The 25,346-nt window shown below is 34.2% G+C and overlaps 3 protein-coding genes across 4 annotated transcripts in view; all 3 read left to right on the forward strand.

The window, feature by feature from the left end:
- The window catches only part of LOC122574212 (sperm surface protein Sp17), an 89,174-nt gene extending 71,763 nt beyond the window's left edge, over positions 1-17,411 (forward strand). Inside the window, exon 4 of the mRNA XM_043741531.1 lies at positions 12,576-17,411. Within this exon, the coding sequence (XP_043597466.1) occupies positions 12,576-12,725 (150 nt within the window). The 3' untranslated portion in view covers positions 12,726-17,411. The remainder of the gene's footprint in view (positions 1-12,575) is intronic.
- A 241-nt stretch (positions 17,412-17,652) lies between these two features.
- On the forward strand, positions 17,653-18,697 carry LOC122574231 (zinc finger matrin-type protein 5). The gene is made up of 3 exons (XM_043741575.1): positions 17,653-17,958; positions 18,094-18,231; positions 18,312-18,697. The coding sequence occupies exons 1-3, from the start codon at positions 17,832-17,834 to the stop codon at positions 18,548-18,550; spliced, it is 504 nt and encodes a 167-aa protein (XP_043597510.1). The 5' UTR covers positions 17,653-17,831; the 3' UTR covers positions 18,551-18,697.
- Positions 18,698-18,823: 126 nt separating this feature from the next.
- Positions 18,824-25,346, forward strand: part of LOC122574105 (pleckstrin homology-like domain family B member 1) — a 58,428-nt gene continuing 51,905 nt past the window's right edge. The window contains exon 1 of one of the 2 annotated variants that reach the window (XM_043741273.1): positions 18,824-19,240. The gene's annotated coding sequence lies outside the window, so the exon portion shown is untranslated. The remainder of the gene's footprint in view (positions 19,241-25,346) is intronic. The other variant, XM_043741264.1, reaches the window with a different exon arrangement.

The raw sequence follows: 25,346 nt of genomic DNA on the forward strand, positions 1-25,346 counted from the left end.
AGGCCTTATGTCCGCGATACTACACGAATAAGAAAAAGCAAGGGCACAGTAGCGGGATGATATAAGCTTAGACATAGAACTTTCATGAAAATTCGTTAATCAGCTATTTGCGAGATCTTTCTGCTTATTTTCTATAAGTTTTGAAATAGAGAACAGGTTTGATCGTTTAAAGTACAAGAACTTCGGTAACATCGTCGAAATAGTATGCAAGCGTAGAATTTATAAAAAAAAAAATGAAGATCCATTTTCTGAAATTTTTAAACCAATTAATACAATTGGAACTTAACAAACATCTAATAAATAATAAAAACTCGCTAAAGTCTAAAAAATACTTGCGCACAAGATAGAAGATTTTTGTACTGTTTCCATCGATATCCTGTACAAGCAAAACAAATTTTCCAGAAATTCCGATGTTTGACGGGTCAACCAGTTCCCTTTTAGACGTAGATATCTCCATTGCGTCTCTTTGCTTCTTTAAAATCCGAGCCATTCCAAACTGCATCCTGCCTATACGGAGGCTTGTGAAAAAACATTCGATTCGTCGTGTTTTATTCGCGTCTCCGTATCTCTCATCGCTTGGTAAACAGAATTCTGTTCTTGTACAAAGCTGGTTGGCTATGCGGCGTCGGTTGTGTACTTTTCCTTCCGTTTCTCTGATGAAAAGCAGCAGCACGAAAACAACGAATCAATGGAACAGCAAATGAAAAAAAGAAAACGCGCGAAACGTAGAAAAGTCAAAGATAACGGAGACGCGGTTAGAAAAAGTCGAAGAAAAAGTCGTACGAGCAAAGGGGCAAGTGTCTCGAAGGTTTATTCGCTAGAAGAATCGGACGGAAAATCTACTTATTCTTTTCTCCTTTCTTCTCTGCTCGACCTTATCCCCATCTTCTTATCGACATCGCGTGGAACAGAAAACGAGTGAAGGTTCGCGGGTTTCTTTGTCAGCGTACGTGACAGAAAACTGAATATACGCTTGCCGTCTGGCGGGTGACCCGTGGGCGACAGCGAGAGAAAAAATTGACGTACACGGAAAATGAAAGCAATCATAAGATATCACAAGTTTCCTCTTCTTTTATTGAATATACATATAGATTAGAACTCGATATACAGGATGACAAAGAAGTAGGTGGCCAAACATTAGTACCGTATTCTACTATTCTTAATGATTAGAAAAGGTCATATATACATAGATCCGAAATATGTTCTTTCGGAGATATAGACACTTTACGAATATAAGGGAGTATTGTAAGAATGTTTGAAACTTACTTAAAAGATATTGCTGAAAATAATTTCCTTTAATTAAGAATACATGCTACACATCGACGTGACGTCGTCGTTTCGAAGATTGTCGAAGACGTTCAAAAATTGGTGTAAACTGGTGTAAACTGGTGTATTTCGAATTACTTTACATGCAGCGATAATTCGATTTTTTAGTATTTCCAGGTTATCAATAGCACTATTATCATAAACCGAACTTTTAAAACGTCCCCACAAATAAAAATCCAAAGGATTTAAGTCGAGATAGCGTGCAGACCAGGCAATTAGTCCTCCTCTGCTAATCTATCAGTTAGTGTAATTCCTATTAAGACAGTTCCACTAAAATGTGTTGGAGCACCGTCATGCACAGACCACGTTCGAATCACATGTCATGTAACAGTGTAGAAAGATCATTTTCCAAAAATCGTGTTTAATTTCTACAGTTAAGTATAGACGGAAGAAAAGATGGTCCAATAAAAAGGTCTCCAATAATTCCAGCTCGTATGTTACATGAAAACTGATATTGCCCTCGAGATTGATTAACGGTATGTGAATTTTCATTTATCCATAGTGTAATTCATAGATTGCTATCGGTTATGAAAATTGACTTTAGTTTCCCGTGTAAATTTTATTTCATCTGTGAAAAGTACAGATACTTCAAAATATGGTGTGTTAACGTATCGTCGTAGCTACCACTAAGAAAAGATTATTTGTGGTTAATAACCCAGTTGCAGAAATTCCTATACTCCCTGTAAGGCAAGGTAAGGATATAAAAGATTTTCTCATAAAATTTTTTTTTTCAATTTTCAAAAAAATTTTGCATTTCTAATGCTATTTATCTCTTACTTAGTTCTGCATTTTCTTTGGTCCGTCTTATCTGATCTTCAACTTCGGTTGTTTGAACATGGTCCTTGGTTAATTGTAATAGGCGAAAAAGATTCAATTTTTGTAGGCCTACAATGCACCAAAGTGAAAGTTCTTTTAGCAGGACATCGTCTCTGAGTCTGCTGATGGTTTCCTTCAGCTGACATACATGAAGGGAATATCTGTCCACTCGTTATTAAAACAAATCATTCAGATAGCACTATCTGCACTTTGAAACGTTTAGATACATACCAATTTACTATGAAAAACAGTGTCTTCAATGTAAACACAACTTGCTCTAACATATTATTTATTTTTAACAAAAGAGATGATAACAGTGTTTGAAATTCGACGAAAATGTGTCTATATCGTAGGCTTTGTGTCTATATCTTGTTTTTGGAACCTACATTTACCATTTATATAACGTTTTTTCATCCTTAAGAGCAGTGAAACGTAGTAAAATAACGAACGACCCAATAAGTCTAGAGTATTTTCGTTTCATTTTGATGTCCCATAATCGCAGCGAGTCGCCTTTTGTCCTACTTACGATAACGCAATTATTTCCGATTACGCGCAATCTTCGTCAACTCTCTCCGCGAAAGCTTTTCTTACTCGTTGCTTTATTTAACATCTTTGTCCGATCCAACATGTAAAAACGTTCCGAGAAAAGAAGATGAAAAAAGAAATAGTAGAGAAAGGAACTAAAAAATTATTCAACACGGTGCAAGTTTCGTCTAATTTCAGCACCTCCTAACCCAATATTTGCCCTCAATTAAAGCGGTTGGCGGCTTTGTCAAAGATAGACGAGCGAAACGGTGAGTTCGTTTGCATGTTCATTTACATCTGACACCCTGTGAACACGTTTGATCACGAAAATTTGCAAGAGGAAGAGAGAACAGGCGACAAAGTGATGCATCCTCGACGCGATATAAAACCAACGATCGTCAACGTTCAAACAATAATTTTCACTAAACCGAAAACTGTTTGCGTCGCCTTGTATCCTATACTTTAAAATTACTTCTAATATATTTAACTACGGTTTTATTTTAGTACCGAAACTCTCAACCTTTTAATTTTTTCGAAGATAGCGTAATAAATTTCGTATAAAAGCCATTGAAAATTCCACGATTTGACTATTCTCTTTAAACGACGACGACGAGCGTTTACCTGTGTTGGTCGCGTGAACTCATAGAATTAAACTGGGTCAATTCGGTGGTTTCGCCATGAATACGCGGATGCACTTCGTTACGCGCAAATGTGCTTTCGTTGTGAAGAAAGAGCTTCTCTTTCTGTTAATAACCGGTCTGTTACAAACATCGTCGTTATCTCGATTCTAAGAACAGAGTTTTAATGGGGCCTCCGAGTGCCGGTTGCCGTGGCGAATTATCGATTGTCGGACGCTGTAAACTTAACCTTCTGGGGAAAGAAAGTTTGAGTTTTGTTTGCTATTTCGAGAAATTTTTAGTGGTTTGCTTCATATTATCGATGGAAAACGAATAGCTCTGCCTGGTCTATATACTTACCGATCTATCAAAATCAGCTACGTGACTTTCTACAAAGGAAAACACGCATCAAAGGATTGTGAGCAAAAATTTATTGCGGTTGATTTGCATAAATGCGGTTACATAATTCAATAGGGATCTTTGTATTCACGTATCAAGGAACGCGGCGAGTAGGGAATAATGGAGATGTACCAGATATTTGTCACGAACGCGATTCATCAGTTTCTCCAGTTTCGAGGGAATAAATTTCTTGTTCAACGAGCTTGCAGATTCTCGACATAAATCGCGCATTCAGCAAATATAATCTGTGGCGAGGAATGCAGAAAAAAAGAATAAGGAAGGAAAGGATCGAAGGGAAGAAGATGGAACGATACGTAACGTGAACCAAAGGTCGACCATGAATCGATAGGATAGGTAGTTGCCCAAAAAACACTTCCTTACCTAAGGATCTTTTAAAATAATTGGCAATGGAAGAGTAAATCATGCAATTGCGCGAAACAGTCGACCATAAACAATCACAAATAGGTTGGCAAACACTTAAAGTCACGGTAACTTTCTATTTTGTTAAGGAGAAGATCGCAAACAAAATTGGTTAAGAATTAGGAAAGCTCGAATATATAGTTTGAGTCCATTTCGATATAATACGTGTTTATCTTAGCTCACACTATAGTAATCCATCCCGATTCTTAGATTGTGGAAGTTAATATCGTCGTTACGAACAGCGCTTTCGATACTGTAGATATCGATCACACAAGGTTCTCTAATGGGATCAGGAGAACAGCTAGTCTTACTTGTGACGATTATACCATTCTACATCAACATATGAGACTATTACGCATTAATTGTCATACTTTTGTAATGAAACAGTTACCGTGTCTATGGTAGAATTAGTAGTGGCATTTGACAGAGATAAAATCGCATACCTCGTCTTTGGACTGCAACTTCCACGTGTCATAAGATGTAAGCGGCGGCAGATACGGTGAAAAACACGAAGAAATCCATAGAAGAAAGCATTGCCGAATAATTTTATCGCTATCGAAATTGGAACACTGATTTAAAATTACTTCCAGGAAACATCTATCAACCATTCAGGAAATTAGTCTTCTCGATGAACAGTTTGTATTCAGCTTCCAGCGAAACACGTGTAACTCGAAAACGCGCATACTATGTCTGAAGCAAACGCCCAAACAATTCGAACGACTAGGCTTACGAACGATAGTCCTTTATTGGCGAATAAAATTACGTTTGTATCAGAGGATTTGAGAGAAGATGCGAAGGAAAAATCACGACAATCATTGCTATACAGCTAGCTCCATAATTAATATGGCAAAGTCGATGAATTTCGATGTTGTGTTAAACACCGTGCTTGATAAGTTCATCGACGATACGAGTGGACTATCGTTAACCACTTAAAATTACGTCGATTTACCGATACAGGGCCTTAACTAGCAGTAACCAACTGCACCAATGGGTTCTTTGTATTTTGTTCGCCGATTGTCAAATTCCTCCACAAAAGTTTCTTCAAATTATCGCGTATTGTCACGGCGAACAACCCAGAAATAGGATGCACACGCCATTATCGAACCGTTCTATTCGAGATTTCGAGAGGTCTGTTATGAATCCATTATGGATATACACATGTAAGTACCTACATAGGAATGCCGTGTTTGTTCATTTCCGGTCGATTTGACACATTCGACTGTTTTTAACGCTTTCAGGAATTTTATTCTACCTAGAACTCAGTATAAAATTTTATTTTCTCAAAGATTAGCTAATAAAGATTTCAGTTAAATTCTATTAATACAGAAAAAATAGACAGTTGCTTTTTTAACTTTCATAAATAAAAATTTTAAGTTGCTTTAAACAGTTTATGTTGAAAGGTCTAAGTTTAAAGTGAACGTAGGTAGCCGTAAATTTTTGATGGCTTGTTGTTTGAATACCGTAGGATATATTACATCAATCGATGGATTTAGTATATTTATACGATAGAATGTTTATAAGTCTTTTTAAATAGAAAATGTAAATTTGAGCTCAACTTCAATGACGCTAAGTAATGGTAGATTTCATCGATCGATCTCTGATGAATTTGTGAAATGTTGTACATCTTGATAAATTACAAATAAAGAAAAAATTTTAAAAGATAAAATAATATTTATGTAGATAGAGTATATATTTTACAACGTTTGTGCACGGTTTATAGCTTTCGCCGAATTATGAACTAGACTATCCAGTTACAAAAGCAAATTTCCCTTTTATTGTAAAAGTTATACATAATAATCTAAACGTTCGTACATTGCTTCAATTCGGTACATACCTTTCTGTAATATCTATAATTATTCAACATAATCTCACGATTCTATTAATACCATTTCTATTTGTCAATGACATTATTAACCTTGATATTTGATCGCAAATGTTCGTGTCCTATTACAATGCTGCAATGAATATTAAAAAATATTTATATAAAAATTATTATTATTATATTGTATTATATTATATTGTTACGTATGTGTTATTTGTTTCATTTTTAGGAAGAATATTTCCCAAATAACTCTTTCGATAAATTTAAAAAGTACCAAAGCTGTAAATAATTTAAAAGGAAATGGACAATGAATAGATAGAATGAAATTTTTGTACTATAAAATATTCAAAGTGTATGCATCTTTTAATAAAGAATAACATTTTTAAGCTTTGTCCTTCTTTATAGAAAAATTTCCTAGCAAATAATGTTCGTACTAGTACTATATCAAGTTTATTATCTATCTTTACAAAGAAAAGAAACGAATAGAAAAACAGACCTGTCCATTATTATAGCACTTTTGTATCTTGCATAATTTCTCTTGGAAGAGGAAATGCAAAAAGGGCGACACTATGTTCCTTTCAAGAAAGTTTCTCATTTTCCTTCGCAAATATCTCCACTAGGAACAATTTCTAAATTAATTAAAAAACGTAGTGTCTTATCTAATTTTTATTTGTTGTCAGATATTTATGGGAATACGATAAAAAAGTTGATATGTGCTGTTGTATTTCATAAATGTCATAAAGTGACATATATGTTATGTATTAAGAAACATTTAATTAACGATCATTTATACAATAAGATTTATATACTTAATAAAGCACATAATAAAGTAGCCATTACCACCAAACGATCGATGAAGCTTTTACTTCGTAAATAAAGCAAAACAGCTTTTTTTTATAAGAATAAAACAGTTATTACTCTATTGAAGATTATGCCAAAGAATAGGCTAAGAAATAACTTCATATAATAAATATACCTTGTTATAGAACAAGATTTCTTCGCTATGAAAGCTAAAATATGTTAAGAGAAAGGTAATTTCTAGCAAGTACCTTAGAAATTAGCCCTTTGCCAATAAACGTCTTATGGATACACTAATGTTGCAAACAATTATAATTCATTCTTTTAAAAGATAATAAACATATACATTATCCTGGTCTTGTCTGCCATATTAAAATATCATACAATAGGTCGTAATAGGATAAATAAAGAACCGTGTTCCTTTTCCCATTCATTTTCCCTTTCAACAACACTTCTGTTAACATTACCTAGTCGCACACGTGAAAATATAACAATCCTCCCTCCAGTCGAAACTTTTTGTCGCATAATACACCTTTACCTTTAGCACCATCCGAACATAACTACATACAAGCTGTATTTATAAATAAATCAAGACATCAATGTTCAAAGGATCGTAAGACAAGTTTCTTTCGTAAGCCACAGGCATGAGTGAATGCAAATAAAGAAACGGTATGTGAGAAGAATTGTTTGCATTCATGTGGAAATTCAAAACGCAAATACACTGAATATATGAAGGGAGCAATAATTATCCAGTGATGCATAGTTCTGTAGGAGTGATAGTAATTTCAAACTGATGACCGGGTTGCAGAGATCGCGATCCGCCATTATGATTCGTCAAGTCTGTAGCGGAGGAACTCGTGGTATTATGCGTTCGATCGCGACCGACTGTTATCTATCGGGAACGTTGCGCCGAGTGCCTTTTTCCAATCCAATTGACTAGTTATGGTTGCGTCATTGAAAGAATGAAATACCGAGCTCTATGTTTTCCTTTGTGATATCATGAAAGATGATAATACCTCCGTTGAAAATTGATTAATTTTCTATATGCAACTATTATGAATCCTGGTTCTCTTTAGAGAGTCTAAAGGACTTTGCTCAAAGGGTAGATCTGTATTTTATATTGATATAACTCTTTCTTTTAGCGTTTATTTCATCGATGGATATACCGATGATTATATAAAGAAACGTTTTTACAGTAATTAGAATCACATATCTTTATATGTAATTAATATGTAATATGTAAAAAATTACTCACGCCTTAATACAATGAAATGTTAAATGAAACTGAATATCAAACGTTTAGGAAATTATGAACATTAAAAAACGAATGAATATCTAAATTGAATACAGAAACATCACTCTTATTTCCACTTTTCGACAGAAACGGAAAAAATGAATTAATGATCGTTAATGGAAAAAATGCCATTTACTTTCTTTATTGGAAAAAAAGTTAAATGGAAAAGCTTTTTACATATTTCGGCGGATGTACACCTACTATCCCCGCTCGAGTGTGATTCAAAGAGATGAGACAACTGACGAGAGAGGGGATGAAAGAAAATCGTGCCAAGCCTCTTTGTGCTTTGTTCTGGTTACTCTGTGATAACACTGGATCATCCAAAGAATTTTTAAATTCTATAAAGCTAATGTCGCGTCAATTTGCGAACGTTCGAAGCAAAATAAATGATTTGCGACGTAAGAAAGTTTGCGAAAGAAATTGAAATTAAAAGCACCGATTCAGCCTGTTTCACAAATCTTTCTACGGTGGAGACAATGGTCTAGTGTTGCTGTAAAAAGTAAACGAACACGAATGCATGCTATAAAAATGTGACGATATTAATTTAAATTTCTGCAAAAATTTTTAACTTTTGCATAGAAAATGTTACTATTGTTAAGAAAGATAGAATTACATTCTATTGAAAAAATTATAAAATATTATAAAAATGATAATACAGGAAAAGAATACTCTTTTTCATCTTTTTCTTTATCTTCCGTTTAATCATTCACTTAACTGATACAACTCTGCAGGAATACCATAAAAATAAATCTTTCATGGTGCTTGAAACATTTAACCGGGATTAGATAAGACGGTTTATAGCCATTGAAAAAGTCGTTTCAACAAACTCTGTTTCAAAGTATAATAGCATGTAAATTTATGAATATGTATTTCCTCACGAACGTCTCGCGGGCGTACGCAAAACAGTTTATGGGTGCGTTTTTTTAAAAGTTATGCAATGCCAGATTCTTAATTTTTGTTCGAAATAAATTTAATATGGTAATAAAAATCATTCGATTAAGAAACCACGCTAGTAACGATAATAGAAACTGAGCAGAATTAATTATGATAAAATGCAAGGCAAAGAATAGAAAATTCTGAAAGCAGATTATTTTTAAAAATAAATAGGTTAACTGAATGATCTTACTGGAATATTCAAGTGTCGAGGTACTCTGATAAACGTACTTATATTAGGTATAATAAGGGATCCAGGTAATTCTCGGACATGGGTGAAAGTTTTACGAAACGCTACTATCGATAAAACAGTGTCCCTATTAATGTGCCAGTAATGATACTAATAAATTTATTTTCACATCGCTTCATAAATTTTGAATTGTAAAATTTTATCGGCCAAAGAACAAAAGTTTCCTTTCTCGGCTATCATCTTGATCAGAATGAATCTCTCAGGTTCGTTTATAGCGGACATCGAAAGTTAATCCGTTGTAATTTTCTCGGAAGTCGACGGATCCGGATTTTAGCAAGTCCAACCGAAACACATTTCTATAGATCGCAAGTTTACAGAGGCGGGCGACCTATTAGCTTGGAAGAGTTCAACTCTTATCTAATTGCTATTCAAAGGATTGTACTAAGGAAGACAGCCGAGAACAAAGTTTCACGATGGGCCGCAAGCGATTCCCGAACCGATGGAAAATTATTAAGTCCTAACCGACATTGTTCTTGATGGGCGCGTGCCTGCTCCAAGTCCAATAATTAGACTCAACTTCATAGAAAATTCCTCCCTATAAGTTGCTTTTGATTTTCGACAAGTTGCCACGCATCCGCAAAGGAACAACTCTATAGGAATTTTACTAGTGGTACGAAGACAACGAAATCTGCTTAATCGAAGCAACTATTTTGAAAAATCGGTTATATCGATTTTATAACTGTATCTGATGATAAAGACAACGTTCGATTGACCGTAATCGATACAGATCGAAAGATTGAAACAAGGAAAAATATTTCTCGTGATGGGTTTGACACGACAATTCGGACGATCGAACGTTCACGTAATTAATTAAACAGAGCTAATTGGAAGTTGTACTTTACTTACACGAACATTCTCGAGTAGCCACGGAATCGTTTAACTATTAAACGAAGTTCTCGAGTATTCGAGATCTACGGACGTAGAGTGTGATTTTAAGTAACGACCCTTCCTGGCTAAAAGCTCAAAACCTCCGAAAAGCCTTTAAACTTTAAAGCCAACTTTCGGAGTATGCAACGAGATCATTATTCTTTTCTGCTTTGCTTACAACGTGTAAGTTGCATTATATAGTCAGAAAGTCATGAAGTGGTATTAAATTTAATGTAAACTTATATGCCACATAATGGCGAAAAGTAGAGGAATTACACAAATTTTTATTTCTTTTTTCATATCTTATCGCGCATATCTTTAATAAACTCGCACCTATACATATATGTATATATATATATATATGTAGTATAGGTATGTAGTATACTAGGTATGTAGTATATATATATATCATATATACTACATACCTAGCGATCATATTTTCAATCGCAAAATGAGCTGCCATAAATCTTTTCCTCTCATAACCTTCCATTTATAACCATTCCGAAAATTCATGCTTCATCCCTTCTGATGAATTTGAAGCCTTGTGATATTAGCAATTTCGCAATAAACCGCGAAAATTATTTTGTAGATGTCGGAAACGAATTAAAAACAAAAATAATCGAGAAAGTGAAGGAAGAAAAACCAAAGACACGGTGCATTATTCGCAACTAAATCCATTATCAATGACAATTTCAACCGACAGCCTAACCCTTGCCCTTTTTATATCATCCAACACCAACCTGTCAAATTACCTTACGATCCTACCAGTCAACGAATAATGCTCGAATACGAAAGTTCCACACAGTTTTTTCCTTTTCTGCGCAAAGAAAATTATTGGTCATAGCGGAAAGTACGGATGATATAAAAAGCTTTTTCACACGAACGTAGCTGGTAAGTGAACACGAACACGAACTATGAACACGAAAGAGAGAAAGAGGAGAGAGATGATAAAGAGGGATGGCTTAATAAGAAGTCGAATGCAAATACGTTCGCGCGTAATTACGATCTACATGTTTATAAACCTCCTTTGCATGTGATGTGGCTTCTTTTTACCCTCTCCGTGACTGTTTCGAGACTCGCTCGAGCCCTTGTTATCCAGGTCTCGCGCTGTGACGTCAGACCCACTTGGGTTCGTTATAATTAAGCCTAAATTTAGTCGGTGCGACGATAATTGAGCATACAGTTGCGAAGAACAAGCCGTGGTGAAGAGAAAATGCACGAAATTATGCGAACGTCTCGTTTTACTGACTCGAATTCATCATGGTGATTTTGTTTGTGTAACACGATCAAATCGTGGATGGATGATTCTAGTGCGGGAAGGATTGCTATATCTTGAATAATCGAGGTTTCGTTGAGGAAATAACGTAAATGGGAAGAATTTGAAAAACTGGTATTCGTAACAATATGGTATTGGAAAGGAAAAATTGAAGCGAATACCATAGAGAAAACTAGAAACGCGATACAGAAAGATAGAACATTTAAGTTGATAGTTATATAATAGAAATAAAATTGATATTTATTGCCATGTTTAATAATTTGTAATAAAGCTAGATCTTGTATTTATCAATTAAATATATTAAAATTACTTTTTTTAAGATTACGTAAATTGCAATTTTTTGTCTTAAAAGGGACTTAAATTTCATCTTTCCTTATATTAAAAGTAAAATACTTATTTAAAAATTTTCCTTTTCGAAAATCTACTTGTTTAGCAATTTTATTTAAAAGGTGAATTTTAAAGAGTAGACTTTGTCATAAAAAATTTTGTGTGCTTTGGCGGTAAAAGAGATGCTCGGTATGCCATGAAACGTATTTGTTAACTATAACTGTGTATGATTTCCGTAATATTTTATACCACGATGAAAGAAACGCAGAAATTTGGTAATACGACAAATAATATTTCCGACATCAAATTTCACCGAAATTCATATTACTTTATACATTTAACAGTTTACTTTTAAGTAAATTAATAAGATGAACTCAAGGTATTATTCTCATTTGAAGGAGGTAATTTTACAGACAAATTAAAGTCGAAAGAAACCCTCTAGTGAAACGCACCGTAAACATGCTGAAAAGAATTGGCTCGCGATTGTTATTGAACAGCAACATCGTATTATATTACGAACATACGTTCTACGCTTATTTACAATTACGAATTTACATACCGAGGTTGAACCTTCTTGTTTTAAACAAAATAAGTCTTTCGTATATCTTCTAGTGTCTTTAACTTTACTGTCTGAAATTTTTCTATGTCCTCAATCATTTTAAAGGTATAACACAAAACAAATGTCACGATTTCATTCGGTATAGCTTTTTCAAACGAATTTAGTAATAGTTAGTATTTAGAAAACAATCTAGTAAGCTATGACGCAAACACGTGTTCATGGAATCGAACTTTTGACATATAGTCGTTAACAAACATTAACCAACAACACAACGCGTAATCTCAACAAACATGCTTCTATTTACAATAGCAAATCTATACGTCAACGTTGCAATCTATTGTTTCAGGCGAAGGACGCCGTGAACGAGCTTGAGGGTATCGATCTCACGGATCCTGATCTACACAAGGCAGCGACGAAGATCCAAGCAAGCTTCCGAGGTCACAAGGTCCGCCAAGAAGTGTTATCGAATCCTGCGCACGATGCGCCCAAAAATTAAGGATGAGATTGGAGTGTTGATTTTTAAAAATCAGATCACAGATAGTATGCCCGATATAAAACTAAGAACGAAGACGGAAAAAAGAGACAAAAAATACAAACATAAAAGAAAAATAAGTCGAACAATCAAAACATAAGCAGTAAATCGGGCTTCGTCTTTGCTTTTTTGTTTGTCGCTGAGTCGAATCCGCTTCATTCTGCGGCACGATTACTCCGAATTGTACGTTCCGTTGTGATTTGTTTAAAACTGAGCTTGTAAGTTCGCATAAATTTTCAAACACGGATAATCCCCGTTAAACAATTTTCCATCCGAATTCGTACTTACGTATTTTTCACCCTTTTGGAAATATGGTGTTCCAAATATATGGATATTATTTATTCTGATTATACATGATTTTCAATTTCTATATTGAAGATTCGTTAGATTCGCGTTAAGCACACCCGCCTATTTCAGGCTAGTATGCTTATTACTTAATATCTTAAAATACATGCTATATATATATATACTAATATATATATATATATATATTACATGTTAGCAACATCCTTGTTATTCACATTTCGTCGAGATACGAATCTTAATAGTTGAAGGAACAAATTGAAGAAAACGGACAAGTCGATAAAAAGACCACGCTACTTATAATACCGAGCATAGCATATAATAACACGTTGAATTGAATCGCGGTCAAGCATGAATGAAATACACTTATTTTAGTAGAAGAAGACTGTTTGAGCTTCACCCACTGGTTGGCCAAAAGAATGAACGAAAAGGAGCTAGACAAAACTAAAGAAACGCAGTGGGAAATTAATTGGCTGGATAGCCGAGCGAAGCCAGCAGCCTTTTCATAAATTTGAAGCGCGAATAAAGGAGCGCAGCGGGTGAGTGCGTTTCTTCGAGCAGATCCAATTACGTGGATCGATTTAATCGCTCGGTCGCGTATTCAATATTTCAGTGCGGAAGTTTTCATTTAATCAACCGATACGTGAGACTCGTACGTTCAAGATGAACACGGTGAGCGCTCGATAAATTTGCCAGTCCGTTGTTAATGCGAAATTTATTGGCAGTCGAAAAGCTTGGAAAGGATTATTTGCGATAGCGAGCGCCAATATATATACGTATGGAAGCTGATTCAAAATTTCGACAATAGATTGCACGGGGCGCGATGCACGCGCTACCCCCGCGTTCTCTTCCTCCCTTGTATAATTTTACCGTACGAGAACCATCGTCGAAACTCGACGACTCGGCCATTCGTATCGGACGTTCCCCTTATATGTTATACACTGTACACCACGAAGATTCGCAAATGAAAACAGTGAAAGATTACAAACACCGAGTAATTAAAATGTCATCCGACCACATACTCGATACGAAATCACGAGTCTGCTCGCACCCATAGGAGGGTGGAGTTGTGTGTAAAAGTGAATTAATTCGAAAAAATACGGCACGACCATAATAACAGCTGCAATCTTTGATAATCAATCGAAAGTCGATCGTTTCTTTCTCTTTTCCAGTGTATACTCGTAATATCGTTCACATCGATAAATTTAATTTCGCGCTATAGCAAGTCAATTGAATTCGTTGATCATATTGTAACGCTTAATGTAAATCCAACCAGATATAAAGAAATATGTGTACATAATGATGTTACGAATATGAAAACAATAGAGAATTATTGGTCGGAAATTATCCCCTGGTAAAGCGCATGCCTGAGCAAACAACATGTTTAATCGATAAACGTGTCGTCCAAATTACATTGCTCTAACTTTAAGGATGTCCATACCGTTATGTTTAACTGCAAGTTATTTTTCAAACACCAAATGCAAATATATTTACGTGTTTAGATCGTATATTACGACACACAATTATGGATATATGTACACATACATACACGCAGATGCTTTTGCAACCCCGTAGACGCAATAATTCGACGACAAAGAGGTTACAACGCTCCGGTCGAACTGCCATGTAACGGGAGCGTGTTTCATATCATTCTATTCTCATCTAGTCCGTGGTTTTAATTTTTTCGGATTTGTTTCAATTCGAACCAATCGGTGGAAGAGTAATATGTTGTTTTTAGCAGGCCTAAAAACATTACGAAGCTTTTTACAATCGTTACGAGCACACGTGCAAACTTTCTCCAAATTCCCGATGATTGTCGATTTTCGATCCATTCGGTTATTAATGAAAGACATAAAAATCAATATTAAGAAATACATGATAATTTGTTCGACAAAGAATCTATTTTGCTTTTAAAAATGAGAAAATGATGACGCACCGTTTGAAATGATTAAATAATTTGCCGGTGTAGATGGTCATAATGTAACGAAATACTTAATGTTTTACAAATTCTCTTTAAATACAGATAAAAGTTTTATATCAAGCACGCTGTGCGTTTACTTATATTTGATGTTATCTTTGTAATTGGTTAGATCAAGGACTTTTTGAACAGAACACATTTTGTCTGAATTATATATGTGTAATTATATATGTTGCCTATAAAATAAGCGTGCAGCGTTGAAATACTATTATTATTATTAGTATGAAGCACAACGTTTATTGTGATAAAAATTTTACAAAATATTCTTTTAAAAATTTAAGCATTTTTCTTTAACTTTTTTATGCTTTATCTAAGGCTAATTCAAATATTTTATATTATTTCAACTATTATTGTAATTATTAAATCCAACCAACTATGCTCTCTTTGTTTCACGTTATTAACCACGGGTGAAATAAAGAAAAACCTTTCGTATAACTATCGAGCGGCTTCATTATGCATATACTCACGTTCCTGGAATTATTGCATAATTTATGACGCACTGAGTTGACCATGATAACATTAAATGTTCAGTAGGAACTGTTATCGTTTTATCAGTTTCATTAACGACCTAACTGTTGACTTTCGTTGTCGTTTATTTCTCCTGTAAATATTTTCGATATGCGTCACCGATTCTTGTCATGCATTGTCACGTATCACAACTTTTCTAACGTATATTGCGCAAAACACAATTGTATTTTCGGAAAATAACTCAATTATGTACGTGTACATGCACGATTAATATTATTAATACTTGGAAACACATGTTACACAAATTTTTGCACTTGTCTCTGATAAACGTAAAAAGTTATTGAGAAATTGTTATATATAGTAGTAAGCAAATTTTAGATGCTACGCCGAAATAAAAAAATTAAGTACGGTTTAAGAAACGTAGAATTCCGCAAAGAGCTCGATTCTATACAGTATTCTCATACTGAAATGCACAGTATGAACAAAATGTGAATACTATACGGTTATCATATATATACAGTTATTGTATAATTAGTAACGTTTTATGTTGAAGGAACGAATCTCTAAAATTTCTCTTCGTAGATATCAAAGAACTCTTATACTTGTAATTGTATATGTGAAAAATATTTATCAGTTTCTTATAACTTCTACTTCATAATTATATTATTTTCATTTATCTGTTAACCTAATAATCGACAAAAAAGGATTGCAAATTTTAAATCACGTTTTCCAACTTTCTCGCGTGTAATTCAACATTTTCAAATATCGTTCATGCTTTATCGATTCCAATTCTCTTGCATTTTCACGTTACCTCATAGGATACAACTGATCGCTTCTAGAAAGCTGGTGAAAATATTGTTATCGTTGAAAATGTCTATGAAAGTCAGCATATGGTCGATGATTAACCAATCGAACATTTAAATCATGATCCATATACTTGCTTAATTTAGTTCTGTTCGCGAATAACTAAACAGGAAATTTGACATTTAAAATTTGAAAGCCGATTCACACTGTGTCCTATCGAGTCTCGGCAATGACGCTAGAAATCTATATAGAGAACGATCTAATATATTAAATCTATTTATAATATTATATTCCTGTTATAATAATATTTGTATGCTACACCAGCTAAGAAGCTTCTGTACGAATATTATTATAATCCATACTGACATTCTATGAATATACATATATTAATACTATTAATATATTGTGTTTATATTATATGTTATATGTGTATAATAATATTAATATTGTCGAATATATAAATATTTATGATGTCCGTCAATGGCATGATACGGCAATTGCATTTTTATTATTGCCGTCTAGTGGGGATCGGCTTTATATTTTCACAAAGAATTATTCGTTTACAGAGAAATTCATTTTTTGATATTTCAACTAAAGAAATAAATATATTATAAATACTTTTTTAACCCGAAAATGAATAGTGCAAAGTTGAAATTGGGCATTCTACAACGTTGCGTATTCAAATATAAAAATTATATATTTCCAGGATAGAATTTCTCTTGGAAGCAAATACACGGACAAATGATGGATAACTAGAATTTGCTCTAAGCAAAATTCTGGTGTAAGAAAATTCATATTATCGAAGAACGATTAAAAATTTTTTAATATTTTGAAGCTTCTGTAGTTGCAAAAGTATTTCTCGCTGCGTATGGTGCGCGATTATGAGGTCAAGAAGTAACGAAGAAGGTTATTGTAATAAATTATAGGCATTTTCTTCGGTATATGACGTTACCACACAGATATAGATTAGTAACGCACAAGATGTTGCGAGAAATTGTATTGTAAGGATGTAAACAAACAATTGTAATGTTTAAACGAGCAGTATCATACATGTAATCTGTTTGTTTAAAATAAATACCCATTAAGTGTACAAACAATTCCGACCTGAAGAATTAATAGAAATACACCTTTAAATAAATTAATCGTTTTGGATAGCTTAGTAACTCTTTTCTGTTCTCAGTTGATTATTCATATATTGATAATTTATACATGGAAAATGTGCACGATCGAGAATACAAAATAAATCTTTTCTTAAATAAAAACTAAAATTGAGCGAAGTTGATTGTCATGGTACATATTCCTTGAATTATATACTTTCATAGCGAATGTCAGATGGCACTGTAGTTGCTATAAAGTTTGTTTACTTTGTTCTCGTAGTACTTAGTTCGTAGCAGCTCGTAGTAGTAAACACAAATTATTCTATTGATATCATTAATATTATACCATGTAGTACTTAAAGTTTTATACTATAATAAATAAAATATTTCTTATTTAGTTTCAGTAAAGTTTAACCACCAATGGGTAGAAGATATTATTGCGAGTATTGTGACAGATCCTTTAAGGATGACCCAGAAGCCAGAAAAAAGCATCTTTCGAGTTTACAACATACAAAAAATCGCGCAGATCACTATAATATGTTCAAGGGTAAATATCTAGTAATACTTTATCGGTAAAATATTTGAAACATATGAAATTAAGTATAACTTGCTAATCATAACCTCAAAGTTGTTACAAATTTGTTACGATTATAAAAATATTTTTATTTATAATTCTCTATAGATCCAGAAGCTATATTAAAAGAAGAAAGCGCAAAGATACCATGCAAATGGTATTTAAGTGGTGGTGATTGCGCATTTGGCCTTGGTTGCAGATATTCCCACTATACTCCCCCTATGATATGGGAACTTCAGCAACTAGGTAATGATCATAATAATTCGAAGCAAATGTAAAAAGAATACTATACCGCATACTGTATAACCATTATGTATTATTTATAGTTGCTATGAAACATCAATCAAAACTGAATGTGATGCTTGAAAATGGTTGGCCAAGTACTGATGATATAATTAAAGAATATTTTGAGAATCCTACAAGTACAAGCGATGCAGATGATTTTATTTATCCTGTTTGGCCTAGACCGTTAGAATTACAGAATTGTTCCATGTTGCCACCATCATTATGGCCTATCACACCAGAAAGCTTAGCAAATACTAAAACTTTCAAGGAATGGAGTTAAAAACATAAGAAGTATAGGATTCTTTCTTAAATTGAATTAAATTGTAGTTTGATTGCAGTCTCAACTTGATACGTGTAAATAATTCAAAATGTACTTTCCTTTTCAAAGGATCGAATATATGGTAAATAAATTGATATAAATACAAAATACCGGAAATTTCTGAAATGTCCTTAATTCAGAACTAGTAAAATAATACTTAAAAAATGGAAAAGTTAAATAGTATGTAGTAATTTTTCGACATTTTCCGATTAAACAGATGCACCATCTTACGAGGCAAGGATGAATCAGACTCGGTGCTGCTTGATGTTTGCCGGTAACTTCCGTGACTACCATCTGTCCTCCATCATCCCCTCCACCAATCACCAAGCAGAAAGGCGAGCACACAACGAACCTTGGTACACCGTCACGCAGTAACGAAGCACCCGTTGCTACGATAGTTTGGCATTTAAGTGTCGTGTTCGGCGCGCCGTCGTGTCGTTTCAATTTAAAAACAAATTCAGTGTATGTTCGTAACCGAAGACTGTGTTGCGATTATGAGATTGACTCGATCACGTAACTCGTGTGAATTTACGCTGGTGTACCAATCAGAAAGTGTTTGAAACTTCTCAGTGCATCGGCACGGCGGGACGCCGGCCCTCGATTAACCGACTGGATTTTCGATCGTCGCTTCGGATCAACTCGATCGCACCGGTGAGTCTTCACCAATATCTCCTCTGTTCATTGTGCATGTTTTATCTGTAATCAAATCACATGGTTCTTATTCCATTAAAGATACATATGTATAATAGGATTAAGCTTAAACGAAACACGTGATTTGGTTAACAGAGAAAACATTCATAGCTATAAGAGATCGTAACTTTTTACGACCATAAATAGAGGTAGATATAGTTCGAAGAAAGTGTTTAGGTATACGGAAAATATTACAGAATGATAATTTTCAAACATCAATGATATTTAAGAAAAATACTTATTATTAGATTTACGAGCGCATAAAATTATAAACAGACCCATACATCGTATGGTTTTTAACAACGCGTGACTTTAATTTGACAAGTATGAAACGTCATTTGAATTCATGCAATCTCTTTCTTCACGTACCTTCCCTCAGTTACCGAATTTAAATACAATAGATTGTCTTCGATTAGTTTGCGCAACCGGAACAATGTTATTGCCTCCAACAATATACTATCATTTTCCTAGTTTTTCTTTATTTTCTATAGCGTGAAACTTTATAAGCTTTAAATCATATTATTTAATTAAAGATACGGTTCGCTTTGCATAAAAGGGGTCACTGAATTAGTGCTCCAACATGAATCGTGTGAATTTATGTGTGCAATATATACGTTCTATAATATGCGTTGATAACTAAGGAAGCCATTTAACCAGTAAAGGACATTTTATAATCTTAGTTATAATTATAAATTACTATACTATTACGGTTATAAAAAATTAGCTAAATTGAAAAAGTGTCGCCATTATAGTAATTGGCTAAGAGATAATATTTATTTCACGATCAGCACAGTACCATATTTTCTCGTTCGAGATTCGATACTCGTGCGCTGTTATAGCAGCGGAAATCGGTTCGTACTTACGTATGATGATACCCTTTGATAATGTATGCATTATCATGGATACGATAACATACTGATTGTGAGTATCAAATTGATTTTACCCAAGCATTATTCCTGTTAATATAGTCATAAAATGACTCTTACAATTTCTACACCATATTATTACACACTTTTCAAGCATTACATGCAAATTTTGCTTCTCATAAACATATGAAAGAATAGATATATTCCAATGAATTTTCAGAATCTTAATTTACAAATAAGAAAGAAATTACAGCACCAAATAATAACTAATAATCTTTATAGTGTTTAATAGCAATAATTAAACATTAATGATAAATAACGCGATTACAAAATCTGAATGAACTTGAATGATATAGAGAAAGTGATTGGAAGATGGTCGGCACGGATTCACAGATATTACATCACTGATATCGTTTCCGCCATAACGTCCATGGAGTCTGGTAGTGTGACGATCGAGTGGCAACGACCTGCTCCTGCCCGCCATAGACAAGAAAGAGTGGAGCTACGTGTAGTCGCGTCACGATTCTTGCCGGAGGTCATGACCTTGTCGATATGGGAATAATGGTGCGTTTGGGATCGTCCCCGTGCCCGTGCCCGTGCCCGTGAGTCAGTTTCCCGATCGATTTCAGGCATGCATCAGCGTCCATTGTCGCGTTCCGCGCACACCACAATGGACTTGTCTATTTTCGAGCAGCTGCGCGGCCCTCTTTCGAACAATGCAGCCCAGAGTAAGCAACATGCATGCGCGGATCCGATCACTTTTCGATCATACTTTTCGTAAAATGGTGACCTACAGCTGGACATCCTACACTACGCTCACTATCCCGATCGATATTTCTACTTTACATAATCTGTTTTTAAACATATTATATATTATTATATATATTATATTATATTACATATATATATATATATATATATTATTGAATGTAATGCGGAGGTTTTATCAAAATACGTCTCGAATCATCGAATCAGTGAGTTCATAATGTATGTATCTACATATATGTAGTATGTCTTCATGGAGGATTTTGAGAGAACCAAAGCTCTTATGTAGGTTGAATTCCTACTTCATGATACTAATATGAAACGAAGAAGGCATTATGCCCCAAGTCATTAAATTGTATTATGTTAAATAAAAATTAAGATAAGGTTATATTTTTTGCAAATCCTTATTACATTGAATGGTAAAAGCGAATTAATTACACTAAATGTGAATTAATTAGTCCAGAGCACGTGTGACTTTTTAATGAAATTTTTAAATCAGAAGGAATACAGTTAAGTATCAAATGCTTTATATAGGAAAATCCTTTACCTTTTCAAATTAATTTCTTCTATGATATTAATTATTGGATTACCTGAGCTATCAGTAATATTCAGAAACTGCGCAATATTTAAATGACAATTCTATCAAAATCAATCAGATCGTACAAGACTAATCGTATCTATTAGACGTAAAAAACTATCTTAGATCAAAGCTAATTTCTCGCATGACATCCACGTTAAAACTAATTCCCCTTCGACACGCATTGGAATACACGTATCTAATCGACGATTAATCTTCGCAAGGACAATACGTACAACCAATCTTTACAATCTGCCGATAACACGCGATCAAACGATCATTTTCATTTTCATTCTCCTTCTCCGGCAGCAGCGAGGAGTTTCGAGGTTCGCAGATTTAATTCGACGCGAAGCATTTCGTTCAGCCACGTCTAGGAGCACATGAGCTGCTAAAAACGAGCCACTCGGCAATTTAACGTCATTTATTTCTATTGCCTTTATGCGGGCCTATTACGTCATGCGATTTCTCTCTGTCCTTTACCGCGTGGCAAGTTGTACCCGGTCGCATGTATCACGATCGTTTCGCAATTCTTCCACGAGAGTCAATCATCGGACAATTTTCCAAATTGCCAAACATTGTTATCGATGAACACCATGGTTGATCGTTTTGCACTCGTCTTGAACCAGGCGACACGTCATTGTTTTGTCCGATCCGATATATGTCGACGTAAATTTATCGCAGTTGATAAACACCGACATTCATAGAAATATTTTTTCATAGTAACTCGTTGTGTTTCTTCGAGCAGAATTCATAATTACACATACATCTACAGTAGTATAAAACAAGATGAAACAAAATACGAGGAAGGATATTGGGGTATTATAAATTGCACGAATAGAAGACCTATGCCACACCGATAGGATTTAAATTGTAATTTACTACGTGATACAGATTTGAATGTTTTTTAACATATAAAAAATTAATACAGAATTAGACTTAGAAATTCCTAGACTTTAGGAAAGCATCTTAGAAATAAATTTTTATAAATATTGCGAAACTTGCGACAGTGAATAAAGATTCAGTAATAGATTCTTCAAGTTTTGTAACAAAGTTTTCATTGAAATGATTTTAGCAAGCGTATATTTTCAATTGTCACTTGTTCATTTCAAGCACGCACGGACACATGCTCTTACATGACAAACGGTTAGCTGTAAAATTAACTAACAATAACATAGATACTATGTTCTGTGAAATTTTTTGGAAAATTTCAGACTCTCACAGAGGTCATTTTCTCGTTTAAAAATTATTCTGCATGTTATTCGTATGTCTTTCTTTTTTCAAATTCAAACAACATAAGATACTAGCTACTATTTTTAAAGATAAGAGTGCTACTTCCACAGATTTATATTGGTCAAAAGAATAAAAAAGCGAAAGTCTAGTAAAAGGAAAACGATAATAGATGGTACTAGTAAAAAGTGAAATTACATTTTTCCGCGCAGACATTTAAAAAATTCTAACCGGTTCTTTGGTAGAAGTGATCTGAGAAAGATACATATGTATGTACTATGCGTGCTCTGAAAGAGCTAATAAAATTTCCACACAGTTCTCCAGTTCTTTCTTTCGTGTTTAAATGGACAATCGTGAAGTTTCGCAGCTTCCGTCATTTATAAATAATAGCATTAAGTAGTAGCAATCTCGAAGGTTTCGTAAGTTTCAATATTTTTACTTTTATATTTCTTAAATTTGTTTTCTAAACAGTTCTAAAAGATTGTTCTCTTTTATAAATGTGCAATATATTTCAGTTTTAATGGGAATATTCATTTTTCACTGAATAAATTTCTTGGTATAAATTTATTCGCATAGAGAAATAAAATAAAAATACTTAATACCAGTTATTAGAATCACTTATCGTTTCAATTAATCAAATAGCCCCCATATATCGTAACTTATCCGAGTTGAAAGTAACGTCCAATGATTGATACGGTCACCGAGGATTCAATATGATTCTGCATTCTGAACACGTGTTTGCCTCTTTAAATAGCGTTTTGTGCAAGGGTCAGTCCGTTCAATTCAAGATTCGTTCTTTATGTGCTGCTAAAAAACGATTACTTTGTCTGCAGAGTTTTTTAAATTCTTTGTGCGAATTAAAATCGATAAGGTCAGGCACAAAGCGCTCGTCATGATATCGAGGTGTGTATGAATGGTCAACAATAATTGACAACTTGCATTTTGTGTTACTGTGTTGTACTTACTCGATTACATTACTTGCACTTTCTTTCTTTCTTTCCGTATCTTTTGTAAAATTTTTGAGAAAAAGATTTCTTTTCATTCTAAAACAATAGAGATTTCAAATTATCAAAAGAGTTGAGAGACAAACTAGTATCCAGTCAGCTGGAAAATCTTCTTCTTTCATAACTTCTTTCATAATTTTCGGTTTGTAGCAAGCTGGGGTCAATCTGACGCACCCGCGTTTTTTCTCCCCGCACACGAGATCTTCTGGCTGTGGTAAAATCTGTCAATAACCGTTAGCGTGCGGTTTCAGCTGTTTACCAAACAGGTTTGAATACGAGACGCACACCCTCGTTCCTCGAGTCGAATATGCACGTACGTATACATATTTATGCAGAAGGACCAACAATGTTGTCGATTCGCGTGATCTATAGATATGGGGAAAAATTCGTACGCGATTTAATGAGCCACCGTTTTACTATACTGTGATAATGCCGATAATAGTTGCGTGAACTCTACGCAAAGCCAATAATTGTAACGTGCAAACGACATGGATGAGCTGGTTACCCATGACGTACAAGTACAATAAAAGGTCGACATGGTACCCATATAACAATATGGGTAATTATATATTTTTTCTGCAATTTCCTTTGATGTTTTGTAAAATATTCTGTTCCCTGTATTGTTTTTGATATCATATTTTGATAAATCAAAATAGAAGATATGTTTTGTTATTAATACATGTTACATATAGCCTGTTTATGTTGCATTTGGACAGATATGACTCGATATTATGAAGTAAAAGCTTGGATAAGACTTGTTTATGATACAGAAACATTTCACGTTTCTTCATTACCACGATTCAATGGAGATTCTCTTTGGTAAACTAATCCTTTCGGTCGGTAGTGATTTACAGTTTCCTTATTTCCGTTCGAGATCCAAGTGTTTTGTGAAATGTACTTATTATTCACAATACTATAATATAAATAATATGTTCCTGATAAGACCTACAATAATTTTATCGATCGCTGAAAACTGGCGACGTTTGAAGGTGGAAAATTAGAAGGAGATGTAAACCAGATGGGTTCGATCGTTTTATTATTATTCCATTTCGTATTCGATATTACCATGAAAACAAAATGGTTATTATAAACAATTGCTCCTATTTTATGTGTAAAATCGATTATTCGCCATTGGACTCGTATAACGTCTAGCCGACCGAAATTGAAAACCACACGTTCATGGAAATCGCGCAACATTCGCCGAAGACAACAAACAACATACACTTTTGTACCGCTATACTTATGACGTAAGCGTAAACGTACACCTTCGGTATGCCGTGAATTTCCGAGGAAAATCTTACCCGCGAGACCGTTACTTTAAAACGGTAACGTAGGATGTATCGTGTATCTGAAAGCGGATATAAATGGATTAACTGACTCATACTGAGTCATCGCACTGATTTTCGGGGAATTTACGAGCCACTGTATGCCGGAGAAAATAGGTCTAATGGGGGTTCGTTCACGACACACTTCCGGTACACCAAGGAACGAATACGTATATTTCATAGCTTCGTGTCGGCGTATCGAAGCTATACCTGCTCCTAATGATCGTGACTAGCTATGCAGGGTTTCCTTCTGTGTCGTGATCATGTTTTAGGAAATGATTTTTGTTAAGGTATGCATCCAAG

Source organism: Bombus pyrosoma, linkage group LG2 (assembly GCF_014825855.1).
Source record: "Bombus pyrosoma isolate SC7728 linkage group LG2, ASM1482585v1, whole genome shotgun sequence".
Taxonomy (NCBI): domain Eukaryota; kingdom Metazoa; phylum Arthropoda; class Insecta; order Hymenoptera; family Apidae; genus Bombus; species Bombus pyrosoma.